The following is a 16,274-nucleotide window of genomic DNA, read 5'->3' as shown; positions in this document are numbered from 1 at the left end:
ATATTTTTTCTAAGAGAATCAGCTATACCTTAACAAAATAATGCATCATTACTCTCCATAATCTTGGGCATATCTAATGGATCACTAATGTCCAATCCAAACAAAGAATTCAAGCAAGGATATGCACTTGATATCACTTGAGTCACTTGATATCTACCATTCTAGGAGATTCACTAGGACGATATTTTGCTTGGATATGTGATCATGTGTTTGGCACTAGACTCTAATTCGTTAGCATGAAATAGGTTCTAGAGGGGTGTTATGGAAATATGATTGATTCTGCTCTGAACATCTCAAATCTCCACAATTCTACACATAGGTATGATACCAAGCCATGATATTTGTAGCTTGAGTCTTTGAGAAGTATGAGGCATGAAATTGGCATTATTTGGTTTAATCCCACACCAACATTTACTCATGAATTGATGAAACCAGAGCTCATGGGCATTCACTGCATTGTCATTCATTTGAATTCACTTATTCAATGTGTGGTTAACTATATTGGAGGGTTAAACATAATTCAAGGCTTTTATACCCTCTCTGCCACCAGTACTCTACATTATTTTATGTCTTTTCATTTTCCAAGCATATTTCAGGGTTCTTTATTGCATATTGGTGATCTTCTAAAGCAGAACACCTTTATGTATATGAAGACATAAAGGTAGTGGTTCGCCATGTGGTCTTAAGTGGAGATTACCCATACTCTAACAATTAATCAATGCTCAAGAACAGATTTAGTGGCTTGGTTGTGTTTCATGGAGTAAAAACACTTATAAATGTGGAGAAAACACATCATTACTATAAATACAGAGGAAACCCATATTTTTTCTTGAATAATAATACCTGAACAAGGGAACAAATCAGTATTGTCTTAAGAATTGATTTTATTTTGAACAGTCTCCTCAGCTATGACTGCTTTTTCAAGAACAGATTCATCCATACCTGAACAAGGAACACATCATTACTGTCGGTAAGGTTGGGCTTGTTTAATGGAGTATTGAAATCATTATAGCAAAGGGAACACATCATTAATATTAATACTAGGGGAACTAGAATAGAGTCAAGGCATTCCCGAACTAGCGAACACATCAATACTGCCTTCAAAACTGTTTGAAGAATCAACAATTTCCTGAGCCGTGTCTGGTTTTGTTTCTTTATAATTACATGAACAACTTAATTTCTGCTTTGAAGTATCACTCTCTATTTGTGTGTAGACATGAATTCAATCAACCTTGTAATGAGATGACTCACCTGCATGCTGGGAAACACTAGGCATTGGCTCATACATACTAGAGACACTGTCCACTTTCGAACCATACAATTCATCAAGGCCATAAAACTGTTTGTCATTGTCTGGACTCTGAATAATGAAATTTGTCTTCATGAACTTCATCCTCAATAGCTGAGTTATGAGGTTGTAGACCAACATCTGAAACTCAAATATTCTCATAAGCTTCTTGAGGTTCATCGTATGATGAATGAATCAGTTGATGATCTCCAAATTTCAAAGAATCTGCATTAGACAACATGGGACAACCATAATTTTGGCTACTATTATAATTCTTATGTGATTTTCATTCTTTAGCATCATGAGTTTCACTTTTGTAAACACATTCAATTTGCTCTTCTTTTTCAACTACATGATCTTGATATCTTTCAATTGCATCTGAATTCTTAAACCCATACTCGTGAGTTTCATTATTAACAAGTGAGATGGGATTTTCCTGAACAGAAGTAGCTGAAATTTACTGTATGGTGCATTCTTCACCATCTCGAACTTCATTGGATGATGCCTCCTTTCTAAATAACAATTCTTTCTTGTCAACGAAACATTGTCTCCTTTCTAATTAAGACAAGAAAAGGAATTTTTTTTTATGTATCCCATGGAGTATAACCTTTTATATGCAATTGTGTCTTATAACATGATAGTGTTGCACCCTAACCCAACATAAAACATTGTAACAATCCTAGTTCCTTTGGGTGTGTTTTGAAAAATGAGGTCATCCTTTTATGAAAATGCACGCCCCATTGGCTCATTATTATATATTTCAACTTCTGTGCAATAAATGGCCACATTGAGTCACTTGATATCCACCATTCTAGGAGATGCACTGGGATGATCTTTTTCTTGGATATGTGATCATGTGTTTGGCACTAGAATCTAATTTGTTAGCAAGAAATAGGTTCTAGAGGGGTGTTATGGAAATATGATTGATTCTCCTCTAAACATCTCAAATCTCCACAAATCTGTGCATAGGTATAATACCAAGCCATGATATTTGTAGCTTGGGTCTTTGAGAAGTATGAGGCATGAAATTGGCATTATTTGGTTTAATCCCACACCAACATTTACTCATGAATTGATGAAACCAGAGCTCATGGGCATTCATTGCATTGTTATTCATTTGAATTCACTTATTCCATGTGTGGTTAACTATATTGGAGGGTTAAATATAATTCTGATTTTTTATACCCTCTCTGCCACCGGTGCTCTACATTATTTTATGTCTTTTCATTTTCCAAGCATATTTTAGGGTTATTTATTGCATATTGGTGCTCTTCTAAGGTAGCACACGATATTGCTTCATCTACCATAATAATTCTTTGGACTCTGATTAGTAGTTTCCATGCATGCTTAATATGCTTCATATGCATTGCTTTTCAGATGTTCATTTCACAGTTTAATATAAACTGGTGATAATTTATCTAAATATTTTATATACAAAATGATGATTTTCTGTTAGGAACACTGTTTATTTTTTGAGCACCATATATGGAACCTCGTTGGTTTCAATCCATAATTGCAGAGAGTCAACCAAATAGACTTTCATTTAATTTTCTAAAATCGCTCACTTTAATCCAACTTATGAATGTTGTTATATAAATGATCGAATAGACACTAACTGTGGCAGCAAACTATCTTGAGGCATTATCTGGGTAGTGAATCATTCCTGAGACATTATCTGAGGCATTGGCCTATCTCTAAGGCATTATCTATAGCAGCACATTAAATCTGAGGCTTCACTATGGCAACAATATGTCTATGAAGCAATTCTAAGATAGAAAGATACCTCTGTGGCACTTTTGATGACAACAGATCATCCCTGAGGTATCAATTGTGGCAACGAACCACCTATAAGGGATTGTTTGTGGCAACGAATCACCCCTAAGGTTTTTATGTGGCAACAAATCATCTTGAGGTATGGTTTGGGGTTTTGAGGCAAGAAAGGTCTGGTTTTGAGTTGATTGTGACTGCAATGAGATAGTGAAGTAATGTTTATAGGCAGCAAGGAGATATTCTACAAAGATTACTTTGCATTATGCGACAACAATTTAAGACAGTGCATTACCCTTTGTAATATAATCCAGATAACTCCTCAATGATATTAGTATTACATGCATAGAAGTTTAAACCAACATATTTTAGAATAATTTTATGGTTTTACACGTTGTCATATATTTCAACATTTATTTATGTAATGATCCTAACTAGTGTCCACAAAATTTTCTTCGCAGATTTCTATTACATTATTCTATACAAAATAGCAGACCAGGTATTTATGTTTCTTTTGGTATTTGTATTATTTATGTTGTTGATTTAGTTAGAGGTTGGATTTGTTTTTAGAAATAACTTTAAAATGATACTTCAAAAGTTTGTTTGTGACTAGTTAAATGCTTGTTGGAACACTCTGATAAGCTTGCCTCAAAGTGTTGGACAGATCTTCAATGCTCACTCAACACATATTTGGTGTTACTGATTCTATTTTCTTATCGGTTTTTTGATCAAGGTTTTCTTATTTTTATGTTATTATGTGTTTTTTTAAGAATGTACCCATGGGTGTTACCGATGCTACTATGGGGTATTCAATGATATTCACTACTTTTATGGAAATGTTAACAAATGCACAAGGGCAAGACGCTTCTATGATGATGCATGAGGTAAGCTTGAATATTGTCTTTTATATGTTCAATTATTTTATATTCCTTATTATATTATGCTAATTTATATTTGTGGAATGCAGGAAATCGCTAAAGTCATTCAAACCCCTATAACACCTTATAAAACATCTAAGGTAATGATAGTGGTAAAACTTGATCAATATTTTTGTGCATTTAGTTAACTTATTTCACTATATATATTTATTAATATTTGTGTTTTTACTAAGAATGAATTTTGTTGGCATGTAGGATTCATTTATTCCCCTCAATACAACCAATGTTGGCATACAGGCATCATTAATGCCCCCATATACATCTAATGTTATGCAAGATGTAAGATTCAACCATTTATTTATGTGAGTTTGATTATGTTATTTGTTGAGAAATGTAGGGCATATATTTAATAAAGGTTTTGCACAACGACTCCATGATTTATGAGGTGTTACGAAGAGCTACATCATGCCTTCAAATGGATCACCCCATCCATTTTTTTCTTCTTGTACATACAATACTATTTTAACTAGTAACCCAAGCAATATATTATTCCAAAACATGATGTCAAGTTACTTTTTCAGGGTTTTTATGTAATCAAGAGGCCTTTTTAGTGTTTCTTAAATTCAACCCTTAGATCATACTCTTTTCCCTTTATGTCATTCTAGAGTTTATCCCATGCCCTAGAAATCAAATCATAGGGAACAAATACCATAAGATTAAGGTTTCTAAATACTAGGGTATTTCTTAAAATATAAACCAATAAATTCAACCCTAATACATCTTATGATGGACCCTTTAAAAGAAAATTATTATACATACCTCATGGACACCTATCTGTACTGATTAGTATTTTGGTTTCCATGATTATTTGCAACTTTACTATACATTTCATTGATCATTTGCCACCTTCATGACCTTCTTTTAACGAGTCTTCCGAGATATTGTCATTCTATAATGGGACTTGCTTCTTCATGTGTTCATGAAATCCATGCCTCAGTCATAACAAAAATGATCTTCTCTTTCCTTTTTTACATAAATTACATAGAATTGTGATTAGATATGTCATTATGAAGATTGAACCTAGTTACATATTTTAACATTATTCATCTTTTATTCCATCTTATTATTTATATTTGCGCCTTGCAGGGTGTTCCTAGGGTGACTCCAACAAGTATACAATTTTTTGGTATAGAGGGTCATGTTATGCCATCTACACCTAGACCAGAACCCCATAACATGCCCTTTACACAATCTGTTAGTATAGAGGGTCATGTTATGCCATCTACACCTAGAACAGAACCACATAACATGCCCTCTACATCAAATGTGGGTCTAGTCAGCATTCTCCTACCAGGACCAGAACAAGTTTCTTTTAGGAGACTTATAGACTCACAAACAAGAATGTTAAGGCTCCTACCAGATATTCTTGCAAATGTTCAAACTAGACAAGAAATAATTGAACAAATTCAGTTATGGGAAATGTCATTGTTGGAGAGTGTAGCTCCTGCAAGAGATCAACAGGTAAATTTTTTTTTTTTTTTTTATAATTTCATTTGTTATGTTTAGGATCATTATTTTAGAAATAGAAAATAGTTTCATATTTTGGTTGGGTTCTTAATATTTCCACAATTTCATTGTAAATGCAGGAAGTAAGTGACACAGTGCCTATTGTATCTATAAGGGAACCTTCCTCAATCCCCAAGACTATAGCAATATCATCGGTGACCACAAAAGGAATGCAAGAAGTTACAATCTTTCTCACTTCAGAAGGAAATGTCATGAAGGATGAAACAGGGCTGAAATTTTATCACTTTATTTTTCGTCGTGCAGAACAATTATTTGGAAATACCATCCAAATGGATTGGAGGAAACAAGACAATGCCAAAAAAGAGGAACTATTTAAAGATGTAGTAATAGCATTTGGTAATCCTGGATTTGATAAGGAACTTATTTTACAGATTGCAAGTAAATACATGCACTCAAAGAGGTCCAATTTAAGGACAAAGTTGACAAACAACTTGATGTATCCACGTCTAGCTTGGATCACAGACCAAGTGACTTGGGATGAACTTATGAAAGATGCCAAGTTTTATAGGAAAGTCCTTAGAAATCCAAACTATGTGCCATCTGCATAAGGAGGAGCTAAGAGACGCCTACGAGATACAAGAAAAGGAACCCAAGCTAGGGTGTCAAAAATTGGATCTCACAAATTAGGCTCTGGTGCATATAATAGTATTCGTGGTGGTATGGTAAGCGATATTTCCATCTATTATATTTTCTATTTTAGGCAAAGTAACCATGGTCACGTTGAGTTAATTGTATCTTATTAGTTATTTTACCTTATAGATATGATTATGTTTGTTAATGTAGGTTCACCAGTTTCAAAAGGAAGCTTCAGAGGAAGACCTAAAATATGCTTTATTACATGGTTCCCAAGGTCTTGTCCAACACATGATAAATCAAGGGGAAAAATTAATTACTGGTTATGGATCCGAGGTTAGTTGCTTATAATATTATATGAATAATGCAATAAATCAATTGGAGGTTTCAATGTTATTATAGCAAGTTAAAGTGTGTTGTGTATAGGAATCACGTGAAACATCTGGGAGTGAGCATGGGGAGGAGATACAAGCACATGATGATTTGCTTGTTGCACAAAATCATCCAATAGTCATTCCTGAACCTTGGCAGGAAACCATTGTTGAATTTCAGCGAATGGGAGACAAAAATAATGAGGAGGGTGTTCAATGTGATGAGCATTCCACACCCACAATTAATGTAGCGCCTCCCAAAACGAGGAAAAAAAGGATTGATATGTGTTAAATTTTAATAACTTGAACGTGCATCGCTCTAGCTTCTAAGGAGAACACTAGGTTGTGAGGGTCCAAACATAAACTAATTATGTGTGCAACAAAACAAATTTTGAAGATACTTTTTTTTTTATGAGTACTTACATATTATGGGCATCACTAAGACTGTTGTAGGTCCTAACTCGTATTATTTGTTTGATTATGATCAATTTGATATGCTTATATTTGTGTTGTATGTAGATGACCTGGTCCTAAAAGTTAGTTAAAAAAAATCTATCCCATGGTGCAAGAAGAAACTGGAAAGTGAGGTTGACATGAATGACATACACCTCATGTGTTATTTCTTGGTCTTGGAGGTTTGGCTGAGTTGAGGTGAGGTGGTCCTAGAATAGGGGTAAGTAAGCATTGAGATTCTGAAGAAGTTTCGGATAATGGACAATAAACCATAGGCTACTTTTATGATACATATTTTGAAGTTTTTAGTAGATTCAGATTCAGATTTGGTTGATTCGTCAATGTACAAAAAGTAGATAGGTTCCCTAACATGTATGGTAGACTTTAGCAGTCAAATTGCTATGTGGATGAGATCCCTTGTCTCACAAACAAGGGGGGATGAAACACCAATTTAGTGTCCAACTTGGCTGTTAATATATGGTTGAGTTGAGGTTGCTGCAAATTTGCTGAAAAATGCATGTACCATCCTTAGATGTGTTTTTTTTATCCAATTGAATTCAAAAATTATTTTCTGTCATAGCAGTTTTGCAAATGGTTTTTATTATTCTGGATTGAAATGAAAAAGTAAACCTTTGGCTCATGTACCTGCTTTTTATTTGGCTATGCTTTTACAGATCAATGTCTTAAAATGTTTCCAGTTAGCCTGCTCTGTTTTCATTTATCAATTTCTTATGCTTTGTCCGGTTATTAGGCCGATAGGCCTTCCTATGCATCAACAATCGTCAACACTTTTACCCTGCTCCGTTTGATCAAGTGAGACACTTTCAATCGTTGATTTCAAGTGTGACTGCTTTTTCCAAATATCGGTTGAGTTTTTACTACTTTTTCACATTCTTTTATGTCACTCTTGAAGATATTTTTACTTCTTTATCCAATTCTTTTATGTCACTCTTGGCCTTAGAGTTAATCGTTTATTTGGATATTTTTACTGATTTTTCCCATTCTTTTATGTCACTCTTGGCCTCAGAGTTAATAGTTTCTTTGGTCTGCCAGTTGTTGTTGCTGTTCTTCTTTCCTGGCTTCAGGCAAGCACTGTTCTTCTCCACTTTCACTACTCTGTTTGAAGAATGAAGAAACCAACCATTACAGGCCTGTAGGTTTATGCACTTTAGTTATTGGTTCTTCATCATAAACTAATGTTTTCTCCATTCGCATTCCCATTGCATTTGTGGAGCTGTAGCTGCTCATAAGGGTTGTTAAACTCTTCCTCTGGGGTTTTTGCTTGATTCATTAATTGATAATATCAAAGGAATCATGGAGAGAAGAGAGTTAAATTCTTCAGAGGGAAGAAGTTGCATGCAAAATTGCCATATGTTGATCAGGAATGCAGGTGGGTTTTTCTTGGCATTAACTATGTTGACTATTGCAATTTCACCTGCAGGTGATGTTTCAATTCAGGGGTTAAGTTTTGCTAATTTTCATTTTACATGTTTAAATTTTTCATTTTGTTTTCTATAACACACCAAGATTTATAATATAAACTTATTTTTACCATAAAATTTGGCAAAATTTTAAGTTTTAAGATCAATTTCCATTCTTAAAATTTTCCATCCTTATCAAGGATATGAATACAATATTAACTTAAAATTTATCTACATCGTGTGCTTATGATCCACTCGATCCAAATAGTAACATAACGATCAAATGGGATATTTTGTCTTGGACTGTAGATGGATATGTTGCAAGTAATGCCCTTTCATCAAATAGGTCTTGAATTACAATTCCCTTTCCTCATTTTCCTGAAATAGATGTTGAGCTTTTCTGTATTTCATTCCTAGTAGCCTACAAGTTAAATTCTCAAAGCTTAACATGATGACAAATTTGGAAAACCTTCAATTCAGGTAGAGTTTATTTTGATATTGATGAAAATTTCTGATAAATTTTGTTGTATTGATTGGTATGTTCGATATTTTGAGTAAATACTTCACTCATTTTTAATTAGCTTTATGTCCCTGAAATTAAGTAAGTATTCACTAGAAACATTGGTACAATTTACTAAAAATTCCCTGAAAATCTTCATGCTAGAACTTATTTTACTCTTTGCTGAGTCTAATGAGCTTCCCTCTGTAGGTGGTCGTGACCATGCACAATTTTCAGCAGTACCGCCATATACCAAGCCCCCCAGGATGGACTTTGGGTTGGCACTGGGCAAAAAAGGAGGTCATCTGGGCTGTGGTTGGTGGCCAGACAACAGAGCAAGGAGATTGCTCCAAATGGAAAGCAGGTGTTCCACACTGTTGCAAGAAGGACCCCACCATTGTTGATCTCTTACCAGGTGTGCCTTACAATCAGCAATTTACTAATTGCTGCAAAGGTGGAGCATTGGCATCTTGGGCTCAGGATCCTCCAAATTCCATCACATCCTTCCAAGTTAGTGTGGGCAATTCAGGGACCACTAACAAAACTGTCAAATTGCCAAAGAATTTCACTTTGAAGGCTCTAGGACCGGGTTATACTTGTGGCCCTGCTAAGATTGTTAAACCCAGCCTATTCTTTAGTCCAGATCACCGCAAAACCACTCAAGTTCTGAGTAATACACTATTATAATCCCTCATAATTTATATATTTGTGAATGTTATGTGTTTCACTCTGAGCTGGCTAAGTCTTATATTTGAATTTCCCTTGTCCTTGTGTAGTGACATGGAATGTAACATGCACATATTCTCAGTTCCTAGCTCAGAAAAGTTCAACATGCTGTGTCTCCTTATCATCATTCTATAATGATACTATAACACCATGCCCTACTTACGCCTGCGCTTGTCAGAACAACATAACTCAACCTGCTTGTATTGAGTATGATTCTTATTCCCTTGCAAATTCATTCAATTTATTTACATGCCATAAGACACCTCTACTACATTCGCCACTTAACTTGAATCAACTTCGACTATGAATTTGAAGGAGGTGAGAAATGAGAAGGAAGGAAATCAGGAAGCAAAATTGGGATTCATCTTTGCTGCAATGGCTCGTTCAACGGATCCCCTGGTAGTAGGAAGAGTGATAAGCGATGTTATTGACATGTTCATGCCTTCAATGGACATGGGCGTCTACAGTGGATCCAAGCAGGTCACTAATGGCTACGAGATCAAGCCCTTTGCTACTGTTGACCGCCCCAATGTGCAAATAGCGGGTTGACACTTCAATGAGAGTCTCTATACTCTGGTACCCATTTCATTAATAATTTAATTCCAGCACCTCTAGTTTCATAGAATGAATATTTACATATAAATTTGTTATGGGTCTTCTATGAATGCATGCATTTACATTTGATCAGGTAATGACAGACCCAGATGCTCCTAGTCCAAGCGAACCCAACATGCGGGAATGGGTTCACTGGTATAATAAATTCCTTCCCTTCTCCTTTCTTCAATTTATACAAACATGCAGGAATGGCTTCACTGGTATAATAAATTCCTACCCTTCTGCTCTCTTCAATTTATACAGACAATACACTAAAAAAACAATACACTGCAAAAAATTGAAAGAGAGACACTCTAATGGTAATAATATTTGGTTATTATTACCAGGTCTGATATGCACATCGAGGTTGCAGAGTTCATATCTCCAGTTTTAGTATTCTAATATGCATGCTTGAGCTTCACAGCCTCTGCAATCTTATCAAAGTTTCTAGTGCATATTAGACTAGATAGGTCTGATTTTATTTGGTAGTGCTCACATTCAATTATAACTTGATGGTGTCTAAACAATGGCACCGGTTTAGATCGTGTTGTGCCATTGTCCATATTCAATGAACTCACTGCCTTTGTCCATATTCAATGTACTCAGTGCTGCCACAAAATGGCACATACATAGAAGCTGAGTCATTCCCATCCTCACATAGAGTTGCCAGCACTTCCTCTTCCTCCTTTTGCATTTGTACTATCACCACTTCATTGCATATTTGCCACACCATACTATTTAGTATTTTTATATGGGCCAATACACTGTCCTAGTCATCCCAGCTGTATAATGCACAGTTGTACCATTGTAACACTAACATAGGCACCAGAAGCTATGCTACTAGAAAGGATTAAAAGTAAAGTAGGATGCTAAGACCTTAATGTCTTTGCATGTCAAACACTATGTAATAAATATTCAGGTTTGCACATGGAGTTCATAGGTTCAAGGGTAAAACATTGAGATCTGTGGCCAGCCCTAATAGATTCAAGGTTGTTTGCTTCTGGACTATAACACTATCTAAGAAACATTTTGTTTGCTCATTGAGTCTGTCGATTCAAAGTTAAAATCAATATTATCTAATAAAGAGTTTCTTTTCAGCAAGAGCTAATAGATTCAAGGTTAAAACATTCAGGTCTGCAACTAGAGTTAATAACTTAATAGATCCATCTTCAAGGTTAAGACATCTTTTTTTTTGGCCTGGGAAACACTATCTAATAAATATTCAGTTCGAAATAATAGTCTTTGGACAATCAAGTATTATTTAATAAATATTTTGAGTATTTTCAAAAACCTAGCGATCATATATTCACTTTTAAAACATTAAAATAACAGTTTTTGTCTTGTCAAAATACCATATAATTGGTACTAGAGAATAATAGATTCAAATTTTTGAATATGAGGTTTGCACACAGTTATTATTTTATTCTGGTTAACCAAAATAGATCTGGTGAAAATGGATCTATTATTTATGGTAGTTCTTTAAATTTGGTATCTCAGTGAACTTTGCACCCAGCTTAAAAGTAGATTGATAAAGATGGATATAATGCCGGTTGGTATTGGTAGTGGGAGTTTATTCATAGTTTTTCTTATAATTTGGTATCTCTTTGAGGTTTGCAGCTGGTTGATGAATAGATCGTAGTTCAGTTGGATCTACTCTAATTTTTATCTGGCTTTAATACATCATGGATGGCTTCAATACATCATGGATTTTTGTGGACTTTAATGGTTAAGAAAATTATGTCATAGTGTATTAGGCTAAGATGGTTTATTTATTTATTTTCTCCTGTATTTTGCTTAAGTTTATATATTCTTTGAGATTAAGATGTTTTTTTAATAGGTTTGATGAAGATTAATGTATTCTAGTTTACTAGGTTAATATTTTTTGTTTTAGTAATTTTTTTGTCCTCATCATCTTAAAGACAACATGAAGTTAAGATGAATCATTTTAGGTCTAAACTTTTTTGGTTTTAGGTTTAGTTAAGATTAGTCTCTTCTAGCTTGTGAGGTTAATTTGTTTTGTTTTACTTTTTTACTTTTTTTAATTGTTTTACTTTTTTAGTTGATTTTACCTAAGGTGATAAACTCTTGAACCGAGATTTTTTTGTCAGTTTTTTTTAAATACTGACTTTTAAGCATTGAGGTGTGATATTTTTGAGGTTTAGATAGATTTATACTATCTTTAGGTTAGATTAAATGGAACTATGTTGGATTCTACTAGGTTATTTACAGTCTTTTTAAGATAATGGTCAATAAGTTGAATAAATAATAATTTTTGTTTTTGTATTGGTGATCTCACTCAAGATAGTGACTAATATTCTTGGAGCCATAGATGCAGCTCAAGGTCAGCTAGCCTTTTCACTTAGTGGACTATGTAGATTGCATAGTACTTGGCCTTCGTTCCTTCTATTTTGAACAGTTCAAAATGCTGTTTAATTTCATTATTTTATCTCAGTGGTTGAGTTTACAAGTTTTTGTAGGGCATGAAATAGATATGTTGTGATTTGTGACATGATGTACTTTCTATCCCATTAACTATTTTGGTCACCTTTTTTTCGCATGCTTTGTAATACTAAGTACTTTTCCTGTCTATCAGCGGAAATCATGAAGTTCGATGCATGTAGAGGAGTATGCTTCTGGATACCCTTGCAAAAGAATTGGCTTCAGGAACGATCAGATTCAATGCTAAAGTTGTTTCCATTCAACAGTCTACAGATTCTTCTTTAACTATAGTAGAACTAGGAGATGGAATGCTTATCAGAGCTAAGGTAGCATCTTAAATCCAAAATTCTAACTCCCATTTGAAGTAGTAAAACTTGGGTGTAATTCTGACAAATTACCTGGCAATTATGCTACAATAAGCCTTCTGAAGCTGAAGATGAATAATTACATATGCTTGAAATGCAACAATGTAACCGAGTGTTGAGCCCCTCTAGAGACATCCTTTTGTAGACTTTGATTCTCAAATGATATTTGAGGCATCCCCGTTCTCCTATGTTTTTTACCTGTTTTGTATGGAATGGGGATGAGAACAGGAATGCAATAAATATAATTTGATGCATCTCCAGTTTTGTGGAAATGGCTCATTGGATGTTGCTGGGACATCCCCTACATGAAGGGACCATTCTTAGGATATTCCCAGCAAGAAAGGCACTAGTTTGCCATTCCTAAATTTAATTCTATGTTGGAGCCATTGGTGAAATTCATTTGCTTTCCAATTCTTGCTGGAAGATAGAGTCATTAACCTTTGGCCCATTACAATGTCAACCTACAATGACAATTAAAGCATTGGATAAAGATGCACCCTTTATACTACAAAAAACCTTTCATAGGTTGTTTGAGACAAATAAAATGCAAGCTGAGTTGAGTTCACTGTTATATATCCATAAATAGAAGTTCCTCCTCAACTATACATTGCATATATTATAACCACTGACATAATGATGGCATGATCTGGTGAGAAGCCTTCATTAACTGAATTACATTATGTTATATGGAATTGTCTTGATTTACTATCGAGTACTCACATGTCTGTTTAAGGTTAAAATTAGTAACATGCATTCAAATGCATGCTAGTCACATTATTTTCTGCTAGACAATTATATTGCAGATAAGTAGGCATTGTGCTGCTGGATAATTGTTCAAATTATGAATAATTACAGGTAACCAAAAAATTTGGTTTCTCTGGTAGAGAAGTATTTAGCAGAAAATGAAAATAGATTGCTAGTTTTTGCTTTCAACTATGACTAACATTCTTTGAGTTTTATTCGATCTTCAAGACAAACTATTTCCACTGTTAAAACTTAAATAGATATAAGGTGGAGGGTAGGCAATATTTGGTTGGCCAGAGGCCAAGACTACTTTATGTAACCCAAAGTATAATCGTGAACAACTATAGCTTTTATTGAAACACTTGCATATAGGCAATGGAACACATAAAGTTCCATCACAAGTTGCGCATGTACATAATCAAAGTGCTTGCTATTAAATAATTCAAGAATCAATACACATTTTAGCCTAGGAGACCATGACCATATACAATGATGAGAATAGAAAAATTATTTCCCAACTTAATATTCAACCTTAGTTTTATTTTCTTGTTTATAATCTAGGAAACCATGGTAAGAAGGCCTGTAGATCTGGAGGAGCAGCTTAGAATGATGGCTCAAGAAGTCCGTGGTTATGTGGAAGCTGTTCTGAATAGTCTTGCTGCAAATTTTCCCTAAGTAAGACATCCATGTGGATGAGCACACAATACAACCATACAGAATCTCAGTGTTTATTCAGTCCATGATACTTGAATTGATGATTTGATGATTTGCAAGCTATGGTGCTTTGTCAAGTTGAGAAAGCCAAGGATGAAATGATGACCCAACTTTATAGCTCAACCAAGTAGGGTTTAATGAAAAAATGTGGTTAAGGTACGTCAATAATTAGTTTTATTATTTTCCCATTTCTGTATTTTGCCACACTGATTTTGATTTTCACTTGAAATCAGGTCTCTTGGGACTTTACAAAAGTAGTGTTTTTTGTCATCCTCTGCAGGTGTAGTAGACACCTGTTGATTGGAGCACTGTACACTTTTCAACTTTTTGTTTAAAAGGGTCCTACATGGATTTAAACTTGGATCGATTCCAAGAGAACTTTTGACTTATCAATTTTATTTTCCTATGTTGATATGTATGTAGTGTGGGCTAGTAGCAACACCTTTTAACCTCAATATCAATGACAATGGAGCAACTATGAGCCTTTTTTTGGTTCCTTTTTATCAGCACTCTGTTTTACTCATTTATGTCTCTTTATTTTGAATTTTAATTTAATTTAATTTTGAATTTATAGACAAACTTTGTTATTGGTTGTTTTGATCAATAATGGTTTGCTTTTCCTGCTTATGTTCGCATTTTCATCGTTAAATTGGCGAGGGTTCTGTATTTTTCCACTTATATTTATTTGAATTTGAATTTAGTTTAATTTTGAATTTATAGACAGACTCTGTTATTGGTTGTTTTGATCAATACTAGTTTGCTTTTCCTGTTTCTGTTGCCATTTTCCTGATTGAATTGGCGAGGGTTCCATGTTTTTCCACTTCTATTTATTTGTTTCCTTCTTATTTACTGATTGGGATTTTGTTTGTTGCAGTGTTCATGGGCAATGTGAAGTTATCATGTTTGATGTTACTGCACGATTGACTTACAAGAATGTCCCAACGTGGCACAAATATCTTTGCAGGTATCTCTTTTACAGATGGGTTGGATCTCTAAGTAGAAATGAAGGTTCCTTAATTGTGTGGTGGCACAACTGCCTGAACCGATTAGCTAAATATCTTTGTGAATTTCAAGGTGTGTGAGAACATTCCTATTGTTCTTTGTGGAAACAAGGTTGATGTGAAGAATAAGCAAGTGAAAGCTAAGAAAGTTACTTTTCATAGAAATAAGAATCTTCAGTACTATGAGATATCTGCAAAAAGTAACTACAACTTTGAGAATCCATTCCTGTACTTGGCATGGAAGCTCTCAGGGTGAGCCTTTAATCTAGTTTCTGATTCTCCCTAATATGAGTGTTATATTAAAAAATTTGCATTGATTCTATAATGGGTTATTTTTATAGGGATCCAAACCTTCATTTTGTGGAGTCACCTGCTCTTGCTCCTCCTGAGGTTCAGATAGACCTTGCAACCCAGCAGCAGTAAGTAGAATTCTATTTTCTTATTATTTTTTGTTAACTTTTATTGAAATAATTTGTTCCAATTCTAAAAGATTGAAACTTTGGCTTACAATTTTTTATGTTGTCCGGTACGAGGCATAACTTGTAGCAGCTGTGGCCCAACCCCTTCTAGACGATGATGATGATTCTTTTGAATAGCTTTGTTAAGATTCTTTGTCAATGAAATTGACAAGTGGTTGTCAGACTGAAAGGCTCGACAACATCAGCGAAGTAGCCAGTGGGCATCTTCATCAGCCAGTGGGCATTTGTCATCAGCAGTGAGCATCAACAAATTCGCCAGTGGGAGATCGACAACCAAAGCAGCAGTGAGCAGCTTTCATCATAGCAAAAGCAACATTGAGTTGTTTTTCGACATCTTCAGCCAATGGGCGTTCAACACATTGCGTCAGTGGAAAC

At 34.6% G+C, this 16,274-nt stretch overlaps 1 protein-coding gene and 1 pseudogene across 1 annotated transcript; both read left to right on the top strand.

Annotated features, from left to right (window-relative positions):
- Positions 1 to 3,834: 3,834 nt before the first annotated feature.
- Positions 3,835 to 10,112, top strand: LOC149156307 (COBRA-like protein 1). Its single transcript, XM_089444717.1, has 6 exons — positions 3,835 to 3,939; positions 4,023 to 4,073; positions 8,572 to 8,658; positions 9,048 to 9,507; positions 9,614 to 9,789; positions 9,879 to 10,112. Exons 1-6 carry the CDS (start codon positions 3,835 to 3,837, stop codon positions 10,110 to 10,112), a joined length of 1,113 nt encoding a protein of 370 aa, XP_089300843.1.
- A 142-nt stretch (positions 10,113 to 10,254) lies between these two features.
- LOC149156306 (GTP-binding nuclear protein Ran1B-like) lies at positions 10,255 to 16,016 on the top strand (annotated as a pseudogene).
- The last annotated feature ends 258 nt before the right edge of the window (positions 16,017 to 16,274 follow it).

The sequence above is a fragment of the Pinus tabuliformis genome, chromosome 9, assembly GCF_031772625.1.
Source record: "Pinus tabuliformis cultivar Carrire ecotype Pingquan chromosome 9, CPIR1, whole genome shotgun sequence".
Taxonomy (NCBI): domain Eukaryota; kingdom Viridiplantae; phylum Streptophyta; class Pinopsida; order Pinales; family Pinaceae; genus Pinus; species Pinus tabuliformis.
This window is presented reverse-complemented; position numbering and strand designations above follow the sequence as displayed.